Source organism: Chenopodium album, chromosome 11 (genome assembly GCF_948465745.1).
Source record: "Chenopodium album chromosome 11, dcCheAlbu1.1, whole genome shotgun sequence".
Taxonomy (NCBI): domain Eukaryota; kingdom Viridiplantae; phylum Streptophyta; class Magnoliopsida; order Caryophyllales; family Amaranthaceae; genus Chenopodium; species Chenopodium album.
The window spans coordinates 47,440,234-47,460,629 of record NC_137844.1 but is presented as its reverse complement, the minus strand read 5'-3'; the positions used below and the strand labels follow the sequence as shown (position 1 = coordinate 47,460,629).

General features: G+C 33.9%; 2 protein-coding genes across 2 annotated transcripts; both read right to left on the bottom strand.

Moving 5' to 3' along the window:
* Window positions 1-333: 333 nt before the first annotated feature.
* Window positions 334-5,074, bottom strand: LOC145567641 (protein SODIUM POTASSIUM ROOT DEFECTIVE 3-like). Its single transcript, XM_081626971.1, has 3 exons — window positions 4,023-5,074; window positions 2,125-2,200; window positions 334-739 (listed from the first exon to the last, which is right to left on the bottom strand). Exons 1-3 carry the CDS (start codon window positions 4,731-4,733, stop codon window positions 552-554), a joined length of 975 nt encoding a protein of 324 aa, XP_081483097.1. The 5' UTR covers window positions 4,734-5,074; the 3' UTR covers window positions 334-551.
* A 2,993-nt stretch (window positions 5,075-8,067) lies between these two features.
* On the bottom strand, window positions 8,068-15,199 carry LOC145568997 (dnaJ protein ERDJ3A-like). The gene is made up of 7 exons (XM_081628372.1): window positions 15,025-15,199; window positions 12,645-12,700; window positions 11,880-11,953; window positions 10,617-11,131; window positions 10,191-10,535; window positions 9,467-9,817; window positions 8,068-8,798 (listed from the first exon to the last, which is right to left on the bottom strand). The coding sequence occupies exons 1-7, from the start codon at window positions 15,112-15,114 to the stop codon at window positions 8,511-8,513; spliced, it is 1,719 nt and encodes a 572-aa protein (XP_081484498.1). The 5' UTR covers window positions 15,115-15,199; the 3' UTR covers window positions 8,068-8,510.
* Between the last annotated feature and the right edge of the window lie 5,197 nt (window positions 15,200-20,396).

The following is a 20,396-nucleotide window of genomic DNA, read 5'->3' as shown; positions in this document are numbered from 1 at the left end:
CGTTTGATTAACGTTTTAGTTACTGTAGTAATTAAGTGATAATTATGAGTGTGCCGCTGATAATGAAAATTTAATGAGGTGTATCAAAGATAAAAGTCAAAACCTGGAGTATACCAGTGATAATTTCCCTATAAAATAATTACAGCATCAACTACATTAATAATAATCAATTCTTATGAATGAATTAATAACTAAGACCATGGATCGCGCGTAGTCAACTCTAACTATTCATAATAAACATGATCAAAATTCTTTAAAATGCAATAATAACTTTTTCACTTTCTTTTTAGCAGATTGAAGCTAAGTAAATGGATATTGATTAAGCTATTATATATTAACTACATAATCACAATTAATTAATTAACATCATAATAAGTAGTAGACTTGAAGCAAATTAAACTTATTGTGTTCTGCAAACTTGTTCACTTCTAAATTTCTAATAACTAAACAAGATAACAAGAACACATCACCATCTAATTAACATACATGCTATGAGTTTAATTCAGTGCATGTACAAAACGGTAATAAACAAACATTATATCATACGACTATTATTTTATATTATAAAGTTGCATGTTTCTTGAGTTGAGTTGAGAAGAGGATGATGAGATTGTAGTTGCTGGTGTCCACAATTTAGCATTCTTGACTTTGGAAATGCTGGTTAAGACTCCTAATGGTGTCACATCTCCTACCACCGTTACCTTCTTTGCTGCGAAATCTATGTTGAAAGATGTCACACCTGCTCACATTAAATTTGTGGAGATTATCAATACCATCATCAAAAGGATACATTAATTATGATTATTGTACTATTTATAAGTTCATTATGCACATATGCACCATCATACCACCCTAGTAAAGAGATGGCCAATGGATTTAGTTAGTCTAAACACCTAGACTACTCGACTAGCTAGCCTGGTTAATTGTCACCCAGTGGCAAACCCGGATTTTGAAGACAGGATGTGAGTACTTCTAATGAGTATCGGTTAACACCTCATGCACCTTAGTGACTTTTCTACTGCTACCAACTAAGGCCCAAACAAGATTTGACCTAATATTGGTTGTGCCAAGTTTCCAAAATCTAATAAGGTAGGCCTTTTTAAATGAGTTTCACAAAAGAAATTAACAAAACAATAGGCTCAATCAGCCTAACTAGCCACCTTCAACTCCTGTATGTTCCTAATCCCTCGGCCATTGTCTACTACAGTACTACGTATATATCTTGTGAACTGCTGCACTCATCTACTGTCCAATTTAAAGTCATGTTCTATTCATTTTTACAAAATTAATATTTAGCATATAATATATTAACCATTAACTATTAAATATAATTCGTAGGTCTTTGTTTAAATAAATATAATATGTAAAAATGAGTAATTATATAAAATAAATACGAAGTACAACAATGATTTAGTACAAATAACTAATTAACAAAACAATCGATTTAAATACCCGGTATACTTTCTAAGCTTTAATTTAGTATTGTATTAAAATTGTGTCAACTAGTAGTAAAAAAGAACGGGAAAGTAGTATGTACGATGATATTATTTAAATCATCATGATTAGAATTTATTATATACACTCGGGTGTATTGTACACCCAACTAACTAAGGTTATTTTTTGCTATTCATTTGATAATAAAATGAAAAACAATCATCAAAATGAAAAAAAAATACTCATAAGTATACGGAACACTCGGGTGTATATAACAACCTCTGGATGCAAATAGGTTGAGAGACCAAACACAATAACTAATTTCTCATAATAGCATTTATGTGTTGGTCTTGATTGAGCTCAGAAAAACAGCAAGAGTGCTCTTAATATAGCAAGGCTATCATCAACTTTGGCCCACTGACATAGATTGCTTGACATGCATAGAAGGCCCACCTCTAGGGCCCAAACGACAAAATATGTAAAAACACCCAACTAATAGTTTAAATTTAGGCAACTAAAACATGGAGAAAAGACAATAACATCTTACTGTATATAATTGCAATTTACTTATGTAGTAATATTTATTGAGAACATTTCGTCCGCTATTAGTTGCTCGTATAAAGTTGGTTTGAACGAATGTACGATTACTAAATGAATGAGATGCATTATGATGATGAATATGGTTATTACCTGGCATTCTAGAGAGATGCTTTTTCATTTTTCTCTCACAACCTCTGCAGTGCAATGACACCCTCAGAACCACCACCTGCAAACATCAATAATCATCAATCTTTGTTTTAATGTCACCACCCACCAATTCTTATAGTACATCAAACATCATCATTACTAACCAAGTACTACTATTTTTAACCTTTTCTTTCTAATATTGGAGTTGTTACTACTCACTTACTCAGTAGTGTTCTATAACTTCCAAATTACAAAAGCTGATATACATGATTATTTTCAGTAAAACATTTGTTACTTTAATATGACTAATGTTGGTATAGTAATAAAGGTGTGTTTGTGTCTAAATCAGACTGCTTTTGACTTTAGTGGTCAAAATATGCTGAAAATTTTATTACTTCGTTCTCAAATTGGTGAAATAAATCAAAATTTACAAACTTGTAATTAATCTTTGAAAGAACACAAACCTGTTTTTGATCAATAACAAGTTGAAATATAATATATCAATCATTTTGCCTCAGAAAAAATAACAAGTTAAAATAGATCTCAAAAGTTAGATATAACGGTAGAATCACTCATACGAAGTATATATTTACTCTATCATTCTATAAATTGTTTGAACTTTTACATGCAATTTAGGCAATTTTAACTAAGGATAATATATAGACATATTTGATCATCAACATATACCTTAAGTATCACGACTCACGAGCAAAGCTACATCTACCCACTAAGTAATATTTAACCCTCTACTAATATAATATTATCAGATAATGTAAACTCCTTGCCAAAGTGATTTCTATTGATCAATATTTATAGGGTTACAATGAGAAACCTAATCATATTAGGTAACTATAAGATAGGTAAAGATATCATTATAGGATAATTTTATACAAATATATCCTAAATCTAGGAGGAGAATATTCTATATTTTCTATCAAAAATTAAAAGAATCTTGCTAACAAGCGCCGGAGGTGTTAGATAAGGAGTAATTATATTGGTTGAAATGGTATTAAGTTAGGAATGCATGACAAAATCACGCGTCGTTCGGTGTAATTAATATTAATTTTACTCTAATATTTACACTTTAATTCTCCTATCTAACGCCCCGAGAGCGCTTATTAGCTTTTGTCATATCATTAATCACATTGAGTTGGATTCCGCTATTACTATCTATCACTACTCTTTATTTAATACTGTAGTAGATAGTTTTTTCCAAATATCGGCGCTTAAACATTTAATTCAAAGATAGCTCGCATCCATATATTTGGGGCGTTAAATTAAATCTTAAGTAGAACCTTGCCTTTGAATTTAGGACCTGGAATAAAGTGGTGTTTAACTTAAAAGAGTCATTTCATTCATTCTCTTACGAGTACTATATAGACCTTGACTTTGGTACTGAAATTAATTACATAACCCCACGAGCGACAACTATAGACCAGACAAGTCAAATTGCCATCATCATCATTATATTTTCACATATTTTATATTTCTGTTTTTTTTTTAAAAAGTAATTACGTATTTATTCGTTGTGCATCAATTTTATCCTGCCATCCAAACCAATAAATTCACTATTGTAGTCTTGTACATTTTTAAACTAATGGTTGAAATTCGTGATCAATCTATATAATCTATCATTCTAAACTCAACATAATCCAATTTTTAATTTGAACAATCATGCATGTCCTAATCTTTATACAATTAAGATTATAATGTAGCACAAAGGCAAACACTAAAATTTTAGTTTAAAACCTATTTAAGTGTACAAAAGTAGTAAGAGTCAAAGTATTCAACTTATATTATACGCCACCTTTTAAAATTTTCTATACGTACTACTCCATATTAATTAACCAGTGGATCAAAAAGAAAAAAAACACATTACTAAGAAAGAAGAGTTACAAAACCTGGTCCGATGATCCGGTTGAGGAAGGTGGTTTAGGAGGCTTAGAACCGGCCTCCGGCTTAGCAACCTCAACGTCGTTGTTAGTATCATAAGGTTTAAGCTTCAAAACCGGGTCAAAATCAGATAACACTTCAAGAAAAGAAGTGTCATCCAAAAGATACCTAGATGATTCAGGAGGGCTAATGTAGTCTACACCAGGCTTAGTGTTGGCGCACGCCGCCGCCTTCATGATCAAATCAGACGGCTTAGATAAGCTCCTTCTACCACTCTTATTATGAATATCATCACCATTATCAATAATAATATTACTAGTAATGGTTGGTTTTGTAGCATTAGTAACGTTTTTTTTGCTAGTCTTTTTTTTGGTTAATGTAGGAAGTTTGTTACTACCCTTTTTTCGTGGGGTATGAGTTTGATGAGGTTTTGGGCTAATTGGTGTAGGAGGTTTTCTTTGTAGGACATGGTTTGTGCAAGGGGTTCCAATGGGAGTACTAGCACACGAACCGTTAGTACTACTTATTCCACTTCTTCTTTCGTCCGTGATGATAGGGTTGTGTCGATCAATTGCTCGGCTTCCAGGGGTGAAAGACGAGGAGGAGGAGGAGGAGGACGAGGAGGACGAGGATGGTAGTATTACTTCCATGTTGGAAGAGATTATAGCGGTTGAGTCTTGTGAAGTACAAGATGATATGTTTATGTTTAAACCCTTCATAATAATTTTGATGCTAAAAATTAAAGGTGGTATTAAAAGTGTTTAGAACAAAGGAGGTGTATTTTTTAGGGAATCAATATAATTGCATGCATGAATAACTAATAGAAGCAAAAACAAGGAAAAAGAGCTAGGGAAGAATTTTGGGTGTTGGAATTCTTGGGAAGAGGAATATAGTTGTGGGTTGTTAGAAGTTTGAGTTAAGTGTAGAGTAAGCTATGCCTTTATGTTATGGAATAATTGGGGTGGGGGTGGAAATAGATGTGGTGTATGAATTGAATTGATTGCCATCCATTATAATCACACTAATATGGACCACATAGCACCCTATCTTTCTCTCTCTTGAAGATATAGAAAATTATGGGATACTTGAATTATACTTGTATGTATCCATAATTGAAGAATATTAGAGGCTTGACACTAAAACTTACAAGTACTATTTATTTTGATAGTTATTAGTGTATAACTTAACTTTTTGTCGTTATTAAGAGTGAATAAAATGTAATTAATGTGTTACAATCTTTTCATATAGTGTTAGATATGTAGCTGAATTGAAAGATTTCTATTTTAACTCATTACTAAAATTAAAAGGAAGAAAGCTAAAAGATTATACTATCTATATTATTGTTGGAACACATGTTTTAGTTTTATGCAAAGCTAAAAGTGAGTACATGTTAGTAAAATAGCTTTACTCTAATAGAATAGAATCTACCTTCATATATGCTCTTTGATTTAGAGAGAATATATGAATTATGAAAACAATAGCTTAGAGCAATTCCAATGGTTGTAGCTAAGGAATTGCTTGCAATTTTAAATAGTCTCTAGCTACTAGCTTGACCATTGGAGCAAAAATATGTAATTAGCTTAGTCAAGCAAATTAGCTTTGCCAAGCTAATTTGCTTGAAAAAAACTTGCCAAAAAGAAAATGCTAATAGTCAATTAGTAATTAAGATAAAAATAATAAATTGATAATTTAGATAGTAAGCTAATAGCTAGCCATTGGGGATCAAACTAGCTACAAACATAATTAGTTTAAAAGCTTATGTGGCATGACAAGCTAATTTGACAATTAGCTTGTCATTGGAGTTGCTCTTAGAGACATTTAAGCCTCATCTTCATAAAGACTACTCGTAATATAATTTATAAAAGACCTTTTTTTTCAATTTTTCGACCAATCTCTTATAACTATGCCACTACTCTCATACATTGCTCCAAACCAAAATCTAATTTTCGTACTTAATAATATAACTACATGATAAGTTCGAACTATCTAACTATAGTCAAAATTGAAGAAAAGAAATGCGGAGTAACACAATAAAGATTCCTCAAGGAATTGGATGCTCTAGGCAATTAAGCCATCAAAGAACAACACAACAATAAAATTGCATTGAGAATTTTCTTCTTTATTGAGGGCCTCCACAGAATAAGACACAAAGTAACTTTGTTGTCAAAGTTTAGCAATAACACATTTATGCTCTTCTACCTATCTATTTCTCCTCAACCGCAACTTCACTAGAATCAGATGCTAACATTTTTTCCTTTGGAATTTGCCTTAGCTTTTTCCTCCCACCACTTTACATCCAACCTTTGCACCATCCAAAGCTCCTCACTACCTTAGCTTCACCACTCAATTTATTCTCTCAATTTGACCAAATTTTCTTAGACCATCGTACGTAGTTAGTGGCATCATCGAGGTGTTGTGCATAAAAATGTTACTTAAATTAAATTGGAGTTTTTCTAAGCTATACCCCTAAGGTAGTCAAGTTTCTAAGGTGTTCCCATGCTTTTTCAAGTTTCTAAGTCGTGCCCTTCAAGTGCTTATCAATACTAAAATGTACCTTTATTAGTTGTTCAAAAGTTAATTGAGAGTGTGATTTCGTGGCTTCGGTTTTCGTTATTAGGGTTGCGATGGCTAAAATTTATTTCTCCTATCATTTCCTTAGCTTTTACCATCTTTTTATTAAATTTATATTTAACTTTAGGTGACGTGGAAGTCCCAAGGACGGTACCATTCATTAATGGTAGTAAGTTGAGAGGCTCAACTTAGAAATTTGAAAAAGCATGGGTACACCTTAGAAACTCGACTACCTTAGGAGCATAGCTTAGAAAAACCCATTAAATTACCTCAACCCATCACGCAAAGTAACGCATGTTAATTAAATTACCTGAGTCATGCTTGATCATGTCAAAATGGACCAAAACTGTGTTACGTTTACGTTATACTAAATCATCTAATTAGCTCGACCATATATTGTGTTTAGTTGTGCCTAGAAGAGCAAATCTAAATTATACATACTATTGTAGCATTTTGTCATTTTGACTTTACAATGATGCAACCAATAATTAAGGTAGAGGAGCTTTCGAATTTGAGTGAAAGGTTTAGAAGCTTCGTCTTACAGTGTGTTGTGTATAAACCTAGGCTGTAAAATTGTTCTTTTTTCTTTACATTATGTAACACTTTTTTCCTTTTAAAATATATTCCTAGCTTTAAAAAATTGTTATGTTGTGTTACTTTAAATTTGGGTATTTATTCCCATTGCATGAGTTGTAACCATCACACAACCTAGATTTCTCTATCACAATCCTTTTGGTGCCCCTACTACATTTATCCACTGTACCCCTTCTTTTTCAGGCGCCCACACATTCGTCCACACTTCTATCCTACTTCCTACATCATCATTTTTCAGAAATGTGGTTATTTTTTTGGTGTATTCTCATCATTATTTTGGTAGGCTTATATACAAATCTAGGATATTAGTATAAACACTAACTCAAAGCTACTAATTCTTAACAACATACAGACAAAGTTTATGCGATAATGAATACCGTCTTCTAAAACTTTATCCATAGAACTAGTTGCATGTACAATGATGAACACCAATTATGTAAAATATGAGTATCTCGTAATAATTATAAACACAAAGAAATGAATATCAATAGTCAATTCAATTAAAAGGAAATAGAATTCATTCTCCGTCCTAGTACTCCTCGTATATGGCTGAGTATCGGCAAGATTTTTATTGTACTCTCGGGTCAATACATGCTTGTACAACAACGTGCCATTTGCATCCATATGTTATGTGTATGCCTATTGTATGTTTACTAAATATTAATAACATTGTCGCGCACTCTTGTATTATGTTGTGTATTGCATGTGTATAGAATTTTAATTTAGCCAACTAATGTCGTCACACCTTGACTATAATTATTGATAACACAATGCAATTAATCTTCAAATGTTTTTTCTTTCGAATCCAAAAAATCTACTAATTTAAAGCTCCAAACCCTGGGATAGTTTGTAGCAGTATATTGTGAAAGAGATGATCATACGCCCCTGTTTCTCATGTCATATGCAATGTCATTCCATTTTTTCCAGGATGTACAATAAAGTACTATATTCTACTCATTCTTTCAATTCTCTAGTTACTCAAAAACGAACCAGCCATCTACACTGATTACGCGCACCCTATTTTTTTTTATTATTATTTTTTTTTAAAAAAATAAGGACCCTACTGAGCCGGCACCTCTCAAAGGTTTAACCAGCCCAACTCCGCAAGTCATCGCTTGAGAGTAGAGGGGGAGGTAAGGGAATCCCCCTACTCCCAAGCATTTTGTAGTTGATGGGGCTCAAACTCGTGACCTCAAAGTCACAAGGTGAGTTCCCCACCAAGCTTTGCTCCTATATAAGTGGATGATTTTGTTCTAAACATTCTTGTTAATTCATTCTCTATACACTGACTTTACAATTCTACAGTTACTACTTCGTATATCACAATCTCTCTACATGATCATTGGTTTTTGCCGCGTTTTGCTGAATTGTACATCACCACTGAGGACCGAGCCAATGAACTTCTCAGCTTCTTCCTCATTCAGATCCCCAGTATACGCTGCGTACCTCCCTTTCCGAGGTTTGTATGCCACCAAGAAGCCATTTGACGACCTGAATCCAGATTTATCAAAAGCATCCAAGAAAGACTGCTGCTTCTTTGCATCTACCATTGCGTAGGAGATGGAATCTTTGGATTCAGATGACAGATTTCTTCTCCTTGATAATGATTTCTGTGAAACCTGAGACCACATATAAACACATTTAGCTGATTGAGTCATGCAGAGTGCAGACATTCAAATGGAACTTTTCCGGTACAGGTACAAAATGGAACAGTATAATGAAACAAGTACAAAATGGAACTTTTCTGGCCAAACCACACTAGATTCATGCAGCCAATAAAAATGAATACAGTACACATAATACACACAATCCAAATCAGGAAGGCAGATAAAATTTCAGACATCTGATTAATAAAAAAAAAAAGAACTTCCCTATTCTAAAGATAATAAGCTCAGGATCAGGTATACTCCAATTTGATTTTCAACTCAAATTTTAAACTAATTATCAGATATTAGATATCCTCCAGTTCACTGCTAACTTCAGTAATCTCTTCAAATCAAAATATGAATTGATTTAGCCATTTTGTTTTGGTCCTAAACATAAGTCATTTTACAATATAAATACAAAATTAAATACCAAAACATTTAAATAACATCATATTTCATAAATCACTGCAATATTAAAGACACATGAAAACTAAAGCGGCTTCAGCTAAGCTTAACCAAATTTTTGATATTGGTATGAATGCCTAATATGACTTGTATTTTCAATTAGAATGAATCTTTATTTGATTTACTGGGCTCATATATCGGTTAAAAAGTCCTATCATGAAAAAGATCCCACTTACCGCTGATAGAATTGATTCGAGTCTGTCTCTAGCTTTTAATGATCTAAAACCACCAATTAAGCAAACAGGACTATCTTCTCCACAAAGAGTATGAAAATTTGATGCTGTCAAGAGTGATACTTGTTTGCTAGAAGATTCACTCTCAGACTTCTTAGTCTGACTTGAAGCAATTTTGTTCTTCTTTTCAAATCCATCAAGTAAGAGACCAAGTTCCTGAACAGCAGACTCTAGATCTCTCACAGATATTCCTGCTTTCAGTATGTGTTTTTCTCCATTTGACAGCCACCCCACAATAGCTGGAAGTGCATTAACCCCTAACCTTTTGACCTCTGGATCAGAAACATCATGAACCTGTAAAATCAATCAAAAGCCAAAACTACCCTTTTAATTTGCACTCTAAATTTCTATAAAAAATTGACACCGATGATCACATATTATCAGGTTATATTACAAAAGTTCCCCAAAGCTGCACATGATGAAACCAACTTAAATCTTTTCAAACAATGGAATGAATTATTATATTAGGTCAAAACAATAAATAGGTAACAGACCTAATGTTCCACATTCTCTCACAGTTTGAAAAAACCTTTATTTGCCTGTATTATTTGTCTTCCATATATCCATTATTTTTTTATTTTTTTTCTTTTACTTAGGTTAAGAAGAGGGGGAAAGAGAGAGAGGGGGGGGGGGTAAGTGCAGGAAGTCTAGAACAAACATATGATACCTGTGCATCATAGAAGATAAATCGTTTGCGATACAAGCCGCTGAGAGTACGCCAAATCACTGGCGTATCTTTTTTGGTTGAGAGAAGTATAACTCGAGGTAATCTCTCCCCAGCACCGCTAAATGAAGGCTGAAAGTCAGCCAGGCTAACACGTCTTGAAAACCTTGGCAAGTGTTCCTGACAAAAGCTTTTCAAGCTTTTCACATCCCACTCATCATTATATTCAACAAAGGAGCCACTCTCACTAGTTATGTAGGAATAAACAAATAATCTGGGTGCTCGACGAGGATGTATTCCATGATTCTTACAGAAAGAAGATTCAGTCTCACAATTTATTTTACCAACCTGCACAAATAAATATGAGCATCAGCACTGTACTGTTATGAGAAACCAGCTAAGTTTCTAGAAGAAAGAATAGGACTGTACTTTTAAAGCTCCCTTTAATGAATTAGCAATCTCCTCCAAGATAGATTCATACTGCTGAGCTGACATCATTGAGGGCGTATAAGATAGCAGAAGCCAAGTAATACCCTTGCCATTTATTTCTTTCTCGAACACCTGTGAATTTACTGCACGAACAGTCTTGGGGGGCCTCTTAAACCCAGATTGTGATCCAGCTGAACCACCAAATGTAGATCCAGATGGTCTACCAGAACCGCCAAAGCCAGAACCGCTGCCCATGTCACCACCAAAAAAGTTTGAAAACATATCATTCAAGCCAAAACCAAAAGGACTTCCACCGCCAGATCCACCAAAGGAAAAGGAGAAAGTCCGGCCACCCCCACCCATATTTTGCCACTGCCCTCCTGATCCTCCGCTCGTGAAGTGGGTGTATCCACCATAATCTCCTGCACCCCCACTATCAAATGAAGGACCACCTTTTTCATCACCGTATAGGTCATAGTTTTTCCTCTTTTCCTCATCAGACAAAATTTCATAAGCTGCACATAATATACATGATGAAAAGATAACTCAGAAACTTTTAAAATAGGTTCTTTAGGAGACAAAGGAGCAGAATCTCAACCACACAAGAGAGCAAAAAGGCCAAAGACACACCCACTTTTATTCCCCAGGATGCCCCTCAAAAAGGGATAAGAGGGAGTTTATGATGTTGTGCAATAAAATGTCATATATGCCAGGCATATATAGCTTGTAATAAGCCAAAAAAGAACATAGAATAACATTATTTTTCACAAGTAACAAAGACTGAAGTACAGAAAAAGAGATTAAACTTCTACAAAAGATCAAATTCAACACCAACATATCAGCCCTATCACATCACTCCTTAATCGCACTTTTAATCCTATACTATAAGCATACATCAAAAGCCACCAATTCAGCAATGGCATATCCTAGTCTGATCTACATTTTTAAAACAAGAGCTCAGAAGCAGAAAAAGTTTGCGCTCCAGATTTTAGAGCCTCTGGGCCACTGATCTAAAACCTCTGCTCTCATATATGCACATTATGCAATATATTGTAGAAGCAGAAAAGATTTTAAGGGGCGGCAAGACAGGGAAATGATTTTGAGGGCAGTCTCCTCTTTCTAAATTTCCTACATCTCTCTTATATTATGATATGAGAACTGCTTAAACATGGAATCAACAGTTAAACAACTTCAAAGTAATGAATACCCTTATGAATTGAACAATCAACACCTCCAGATAAAGCAAGGCTAATTACACATTACCATTGTTGATCTCCTCGAACTTTGCTTGAGCTCCTTTATTCTTGTTTTTGTCAGGGTGATATTGTAAAGAAAGCCTAGAAACAACAAGAAAGGTAAGAGTAAGAGTAAGAAACATGCACATACCTAGAAGTCATCTTTGAGCAAGCTATAAATCCACAGTTGCACAAAGACAATTTCATTATTATTATTATCATCTCCTCAACAGATTACAAATAGCATAATACGAAGATTTTTGTTCCATCCTCCCCAGGAATGAAATGAAGTGTTAGTTTGAATACAATAGATCCCAGATAAGTCAAGAGGAAGAAAGAACCAACCTTCTATGGCTACCAGCATTGTATATCACACAAGAACATTCATAACTAAAGATAAATTTATAAAAGCAATAGGCTTGCATCAATGAAGTGTTTAAAATGATAAACTTATAAAAGCAATAAGCTTGCATCAATGAAGTGTTTATGCATATTAATTAACTCATAGCTGATTCTCAATCCTACAGAAGTTGATTGACATTTACAAAACGCAAATCCGAGTCTAATCCTCTACAGTAAAGCTAAGGCTAGCCCATTTTAACAAAGAACATCATGACAGATAAGACAAAAACATCTCATGTAATCCTCCTTCCTAAATCACAACACCAAAAGGAAAATTAACAATGCGAGAATTACAGAATTACTGAATAATCAATACAACGTTACTATTCTTCCCAATTCAAAGACAACAACCGTAGACGACATGCTTTACAAAGTGGATGAAAGAACATACTTGTGGAAAGCCTTCTTAATATCACGTTGACTGGCATTCCGATCAACACCTAGTACCTGAAGGGGGGAAAAATATATTAGGACCCCAAACATGTTAAGAGAATCTAATAGATAGATAAGGAATATTCTGATGAAAAATCATAATGCAGAGACAATGAACTGATGGAGTGGCAGAGCCACGTTAGACACAAAGGTGTCTCAAGACCGTGTACAACTGGGACTTGATAAAAATTTATAAGCTACTTTCTTTCTATGACGAAAACCTATTGCATAAAATAAGAGTATAAGCCTCACTTCTCATTCCAGAGATCTACGTTCTATAATTCCCCCTGCTAATATGATTTTGTTTCTGTAGATATACTTAAATAGTAATCCATGCCCACACCAACCCACTAATTTAGGTTAAGGCATTGTAACCTTAAGTTCAAAAGTGAGAAGAAAATAAAAAAACTAAAGTAAATTATAAACAAATGTACGAAATTTTGGTGCAACAACTGCAGAAACTACCAAATTAGCCAAAGATATTCCTGAATCAGAATATATTTTACGAAGCTTTCTATTGAAGGTGCATTATGTGCAAAAGTTCAAACAACAATACAAAATTGCAGATCATAAGATTTGTACAATATCACGGATTCCCGGCAATGTTCTAATCAACATGCATACAGAGTATACTTGCTAGAATATCTTTTTCACAATTTGATCCACGGCCATAGACTTAGGAGAGTTAAGAATAATATTTTATAGATTCCTCTCTGCCACACATTACCTCTGCAATGACTGCAAGTTCAACTCTTAGGAGTAAAGATTGTTTTGCACCCTACAGACTACTCAGATCACATCCCGCTGATCCTTTTGGTAACTTCCACCTAAGCATTACACACCACACCTCAGTTGAAAAAAGACATTCATAATGATTATATAATCAATTAGCAGAGGACAGGCTACACAAGGCTCCACCACATGGCCAAACGAAGGACAAACATCTACCCGAAGGCAGAAACTCAGCTACACCAACCTATATAATTCATGGGAAGAAGCTCTCTCTCTTTCTTTCTTACAAATTGCTGGCCCTCTAACTAAATAATAACTCCCAGACTTTTCCCACAATCCAAGCAGCATGCCTATTGTCTCAGTGATAATAAATGATATCATGAACAATGGAATAGGGATTTCGCTAATTCAATAAGACCATAACAATCCTTATCGTCATTCACAATTCAAATTCAAAATGCTAACTCGTTAAGGCCCCAGCTATTGTGCATATACAGAATACACACTCTCCCAAGCTAGCTCTTCTAGGTGCCTCCACATATTCTGTTTACTAAAATAGTCGCCAATGATCTTCAGTATCTTCTAATCTTTTGATCTTTTCAAAATTTAAAGATTTATGACTCCGAAGAGTTTGTATTTTGAGTTATACATGTACTCCCTCCGTCCCAAAAGAATGACCCTTATGGCCTAAATCTAGTCCCAAAATGATCATCCCATTTGCATTAAAATATTCTCCAATTTGCAACAATGTTTGTGCAAAGTTAGCTTCCCCGTGTAAATTTTGCTTTTCCTTGTACTTTTGTTACTTTTTCTTTCTACTTTTTTACAAACCCCATGTGAATTTCACTTTTCAATGTACTTTTACTTTCTATAATACCCGCAAAATCAGTCCAAAAGGGTTATTCTTTCGGGGACGGAGGGCATATATGATCTAATGTCATTACAACATGCTCTACCAATAAGGCCAATCAAACCACAGTAGCTATTCTAATAATTCCATTATACAACTGAGAAGACAGTCCATACACCTAAGACAACTGAGAAGACAGTCCAAAGGTGTACATTCATACACCTAGGACGTACCCAGGGTACACCCGAGTGAATAATAGATGCCTTATTCTTTAACCTCAGTTTCATAACAAACTTCAATACACCCCAAATCTTCACTCACTAATCTGCTTGAAATAATAGTCTTCCGGAACGAATAACATTATGTCAATTCCACATTTTTAAATAACGCACTCTACAATTTAACCACAATATTACAAGTAATTCAAAAAAAAAATTAAATTTTCCTTTAATCACAAAATCAAACCTATCCCCAATTTCAAAAAACCCATTAAGAATCAGCAAAACAATTCAAATTCCCAATGTTGTATCAATTCCACAATTTGTAACTTAACATCCAAAATAACTAAACAAATTAACAATTGACAAACCCAATTCAAAAGCAATACAAATTGAGCAGAAATAATATACCCAGCCAATTTCAAAAAAGAACAAAAATTAAAACAATACCCAAAATCCATCAAAAATTGAGCAGAAAATTCAAAAAAAGTTTGAAATTTTAAAAAAAAAAATCAATTAAAAAGAAGGAGTATATATACCTTATAAGGGTCTGATGCCTTCTTAGCTTCAGCAGCAAAGATGATCAAAGTTGCCAGAATTAATGGCGCAAGCTTCATACCAACACCCATTTTTAATTTTTTTTTTTTTTTCAGGAATTGTAAAGTTTTTTCGGTTTTTATATTGTTTTTGTTTTAGAGAGTGAAGAAGAAACAGAGAAAATAAAAAGGAAGAGAGAGAATATAAATAGATTACTGGTATGATTGCACAAAATCTAGAAACACCGAGATGTTTTAGAACACGTGGCCTGTTGAGGTTGGTGCACGGAAGAGGGACCAATGGCGTTGCAGTAAATTATATGTTGACGTTTCAAATTACGGAATTTGCTGACAGTTAGGATTCCACGTATTTATATTTATACTAGATGAAACCCGTGCGATACACAGTTTATTTGAATTTTTAAAAATATATTTTTTATTTATGTGCTAAAATTTGTTACATATTTAGATAAAACTAGATGAAGCCCGTGCGATGCACGGTTTGTTTGATTTTTTTTTTTTTTTTGTATTTATTAGCTAAAATTTGTTATATATATTTAGATAAAATTCCTAATATTAAAAGATAATATTTAATATTTAATTATTGTAAACTTAAAAATCTGATTCGCCAATTTTGCTTACGTGGAATTTGAATTATTTAATTCTAAAAGAAATTAATAATCTCTTATTTAATTGGCTATTACTAAGATTTATAATCCTACATGGCGCGCTAAGAAAATTAGATCCTACGTGGCTCTCTAAAAACTCGGGAAAAAACTCCCCTTTATATATATATATTAGATATTAGATTCCTAATATCAAAAGATAATATTTTATATTTAATTAATTTAAACTTAAAAATATCATTCGTCAATTTTGCTTGCGTGGCATTTGAATTAATTAATTGTAAAAGAAATTAATAATCTCTTATTTAATTGGCTACAACTAAAATTTATAATCTTACATGGCGCGCTAAGAAAATTAAATCCTACGTGGCTCTCTAAAAACATCGGGAAAAAACTCCCCTTTATATATATATATATATATATATATATATATATATATATATATATATATATATATATATATATATATATATAAAATCTCCCGCCATTGGAGAGTTTTCCGAAGAAAAACGATGAGAGAGAAAGTAGAGAGAGAAAAGGAGAGATTTCAAAGCATACAAAGAGAGCAGCTTCGAAACCCCCGAAGAAGAAGAAGGAGAGACGTGGTAGAATGACAAAAATTGAATTATAAAAGAAACAGATAAAATAAACTAAATCTCGTGCGATGCATGGTTTGTTTGAATTTTAAAAAAAAAAATTATATATATATATGTGCTAAAATTTGTTATATATTTAGATAAAATCCTAATATCAAAAGATAATATTTTATATTTAATTAATTTAAATTGAAAAATCTCATTCGTCAATTTTACTTACGTGACATTTAAATTATTTAAATCTAAAAGAAATTAATAATCTCATATTTAATTGGCTACCACTAAAATTTATTATTGTACATGGCACGCTGAAAAAATAAAATCCTACGTGGCTCTCTAAAAATTTGGGAAAAAACTCCCCTTTATATATATATGTTATGAAATATATAGAAATTAGAGGATTAAGAGAAGAAGGTAATAAGAGAAGTATTACTACTTTTATGTATTACTCTTGGTAATATTTTTGTGCCTCATACAAGTGAAATTGCATGGCTATTTATAGTAGTAAGAACCACTATTACATTGTGGGCTATAACATTAGAGGGTGGCAATTAGGGTTGGCTACTACATTAAATGCAATGAAGAAATTGGAGTGTGGACATTCACACCTTGACTAAATTAATTAACTCTTAACACTCCCCCTTGAATGTCCATACAAAATAGGGTATATGTTGTCTCGTTAAAACCTTGCTAAGTAAAACCCTTTAGGATAAAAGCCATAGCTAAGGGAAAAGAGTACAACAATATATTACTATATGCTTTAGTGTACTGCCTCATTAAAAACCTTGTCAGGAAAAATCCATTGGGATAAAAACCTGATCGAAGGGAAAAAAAGTGCAGTGCATATAATGCTCCCCCTGATTTTAACATAGTTTATGAAGACGACGCATCCCAATCTTGTGGACCAACCGCTCAACACTCTTCGAAGGTAGGGACTTTGTAAACAAGTCTGCAAGATTATCAGATGATTGGATCTGTTGGACATTTATCTTCCCTTCCTTCTGCAAATCGTGTGTAAAGAACAGTTTTGGGGATATATGTTTAGTCCTATCACCTTTAATATATCCCTCAGTTACTTGTGCGATACATGCAGTATTGTCTTCGTAAATGATGGTTGGACTTTCAGTTACTTCTTTCATCCCACATTCTTCTTGGATATTGCCGATCATTGACCTTAGCCATACACACTCACGTCCTGCTTCATAAAGGGCAATCAACTCAGCATGATTTGATGATGTCGCAGTTAAAGTTTGCTTTGTTGATTTCCCAGAAATTGCAGTTCCACCATAGCTGAACAGATATCCAGTTTGTGACTTGGCGTTTTGTGGGTCTGATAGATATCCAGCATCTGCATATCCGATGAGGGTGGCATCTTGCCTTGATTGATAAAACAAACCAAGATCTTTCGTTCCTCGTAGATATCGTAGTAAGTGTCTTACTCCTTTCCAGTGTCTCTTCGTTGGTGCGTTGCTAAACCTGGCTAACAAATTCACAGAAAAAGCTATGTCTGGTCTAGTATTGTTAGCTGGATATATTAGAGCCCCAATTGCACTTAGACTTGGTACTTCAGGACCAAGGACATCCTCGTTTTCCTCTCGAGGTCTAAATGGATCATATTTCATAGTCAAAGACCGAACAATCATCGGGGTGTTTGTTGGGGTCGCTTTGTCCATGAAAAAACGTTTTAACACTCTTTCGGTGTAGTTAGACTGATGGACAAAAATACCATTATTTAAGTGCTCAATTTGCAATCCAAGACAAAATTTAGTTTGTCCAAGGTCTTTCATCTCAAATTCTTTCATTAAGTATTTTGCAGTTCTTTCAAGTTCATTTGGGGTTCCAATGATATTCAAGTCATCAACATAAACTGCAACGATTGCAAACCCTGATTGTGATCTCTTAATGAAAACACAAGGACTGATTTGATTATTCTTGAACCCTTCTTTCATAAGGTATTCACTAAGACGATTATACCACATCCTCCCAGACTGTTTCAATCCATAAAGTGACCTTTTTAATTTTATGGAAAGTAAATGTCTAGGCTTGTGGTTTTCTGGTAATTTTAGTCCATCTGGGACTTTCATATAAATATCTGTATCGAGTGACCCATATAAATATGCGGTCACTACATCCATCAATCGCATCTTTAGTCCTTCTGAGACTGTCAAGCTTACCAGAAATCTTAACGTAGTTGCATCAACTACGGGAGAATATGTCTCCTCATAATCAATCCCTGGAATTTGAGAAAAACCTTGGGCTACAAGTCTTGCCTTGTATCTAACAATTTCATTTTTCTCATTTCGTTTTCTCACAAATACCCACTTGTATCCAACTGGCTTTACACCTTCTGGTGTAAGGGTTATTTTTCCAAACACTTCTCGTTTTTCGAGTGACTTTAACTCTGTCTGCATTGCCTCTTTCCATTTTGGCCAATCATGCCTGCAACGACATTCTTCCACTGTTCTTGGTTCACTATCATTTTCGTCAGATGCCATTTCAATTGCAATGGAATATGCAAATATTTCATCTACGATAACATCATTTCTATTCCAATAATTCCTGGTAGAAACAAAGTTTATTGAAGTTTCATTGTTATCGATGTTATGGTCATCTTGTTCATCCCCTTTCGGATTATCATCTTTTTCTCTATTCTCATCTGTACTTTGTCTTTCTTGACCTTCCGTAAGGGGAATGTTGTTGATCTCATCAGGTCTTTTTAATTTTCTTGGTTTAGAGTCTTTTGAACCAAGTGGTCTTCCACGCTTTCGGCGTGCTAGAGATTCATTTTCAATGATCTTATCACCAGATGGAATTTCAATTCGTGTAGGGGCATTTTCAGCTGGTATATGTGATTTTGTCACTTTCTTTGCATCTATAAATGCATCAGGCAGCTGATTTGCAATGCTTTGTAAATGAACAATTTTCTGAACTTCTTGTTCACACATATTTGTTCGTGGATCAAACATTGACAATTGTGTTGCATTCCAAATGATTTCTATTTCTTTCTTTCGTGGGTCCACTTTCTCTCCCCCTAAGGCTGGGAATACTGTCTCATTGAAATGACAGTCGGCAAATCTGGGCGTAAATAAATCACCGGTCATTGGTTCAAGATATTTAATTATGGAGGGTGATTCAAACCCAACATAAATTCTCAGCCTTCTTTGTGGACCCATTTTTGTTCGTTGGGGTGGAGCAATAGGAACATACACCGCACAACCAAAAATTTTTAGATGTGAGACATTAGGTTCTCGACCAAAAACTAATTGTAGTGGTGAGACCTTATGATAAGCAGTTGGTCTCAATCTAATTAGAGTTGCCGCATGTATTATGGCATGACCCCAAGCAGATGAAGGCAATTTTGATCTCATCAATAATGGCCTTGCAATCAATTGTAGTCTCTTAATTAATGACTCAGCGAGTCCATTTTGTGTATGAACATGAGCTACTGGATGTTCTACAACAATTCCAATCGACATACAATAATCATTAAATGTTTGGGATGTAAATTCCCCAGCATTGTCAAGCCTTATTCTTTTTATTGTATGGTCTGGAAATTGTGCTCTTAGTTTAATAATTTGAGCAAGGAGTTTTGCAAAAGCAACATTTCTACTGGATAAGAGACTTACATGTGACCATCGAGTTGAGGCATCAATTAATACCATAAAATATCGGAATGGTCCACATGCAGGATTAATTGGTCCACAAATGTCTCCTTGAATCCTCTCTAAAAATGTTGGAGATTCGGTAGCAATTTTGTTCATAGATGGCCTTATTATTAATTTGCCAAGTGAACATGCAGAGCATGTTAATTCATCTGATCGAGGGATTTTAACATTCCTAATTGAATGTCCTACTGAATTTGCTATAATCTTGTGCATCATTCCTGTACCAGGATGACCCAAACGATCATGCCATAAATTTAGCAGATTCTTATTATCTAACTTCTGGTTAGATATCGATTTTGTTTCAACTGGTCGTATATCTATATGATATAACCCTGAAGAATATGCTGGCAATTTCTCATACACATGTTTCTTGCCATGTTTTTCTGCCGTGAGGCATAAATATTCCTTTTGATCCACTATCATTGTTTCTAAATGAAAACCATTTTGACGCACATCTTTAAAACTTATAAGATTTCTTCGAGATTCAC

Coding starts and splice junctions, on each gene's coding strand:
- LOC145567641 (XM_081626971.1), bottom strand. CDS start 4,733: ATGAAGGGTTTAAACATAAACATATCATCTTGTACTTCACAAGACTCA. Junction 2,201..4,022: donor CAACCGGATCATCGGACCAG/GTTTTGTAACTC, acceptor TGATGTTTGCAG/GTGGTGGTTCTGAGGGTGTC. Junction 740..2,124: donor GCATCTCTCTAGAATGCCAG/GTAATAACCATA, acceptor TAATGTGAGCAG/GTGTGACATCTTTCAACATA.
- LOC145568997 (XM_081628372.1), bottom strand. CDS start 15,114: ATGGGTGTTGGTATGAAGCTTGCGCCATTAATTCTGGCAACTTTGATC. Junction 10,536..10,616: donor CATTAAAGGGAGCTTTAAAA/GTACAGTCCTAT, acceptor TTATTTGTGCAG/GTTGGTAAAATAAATTGTGA. Junction 9,818..10,190: donor TTATCTTCTATGATGCACAG/GTATCATATGTT, acceptor TTGATTTTACAG/GTTCATGATGTTTCTGATCC.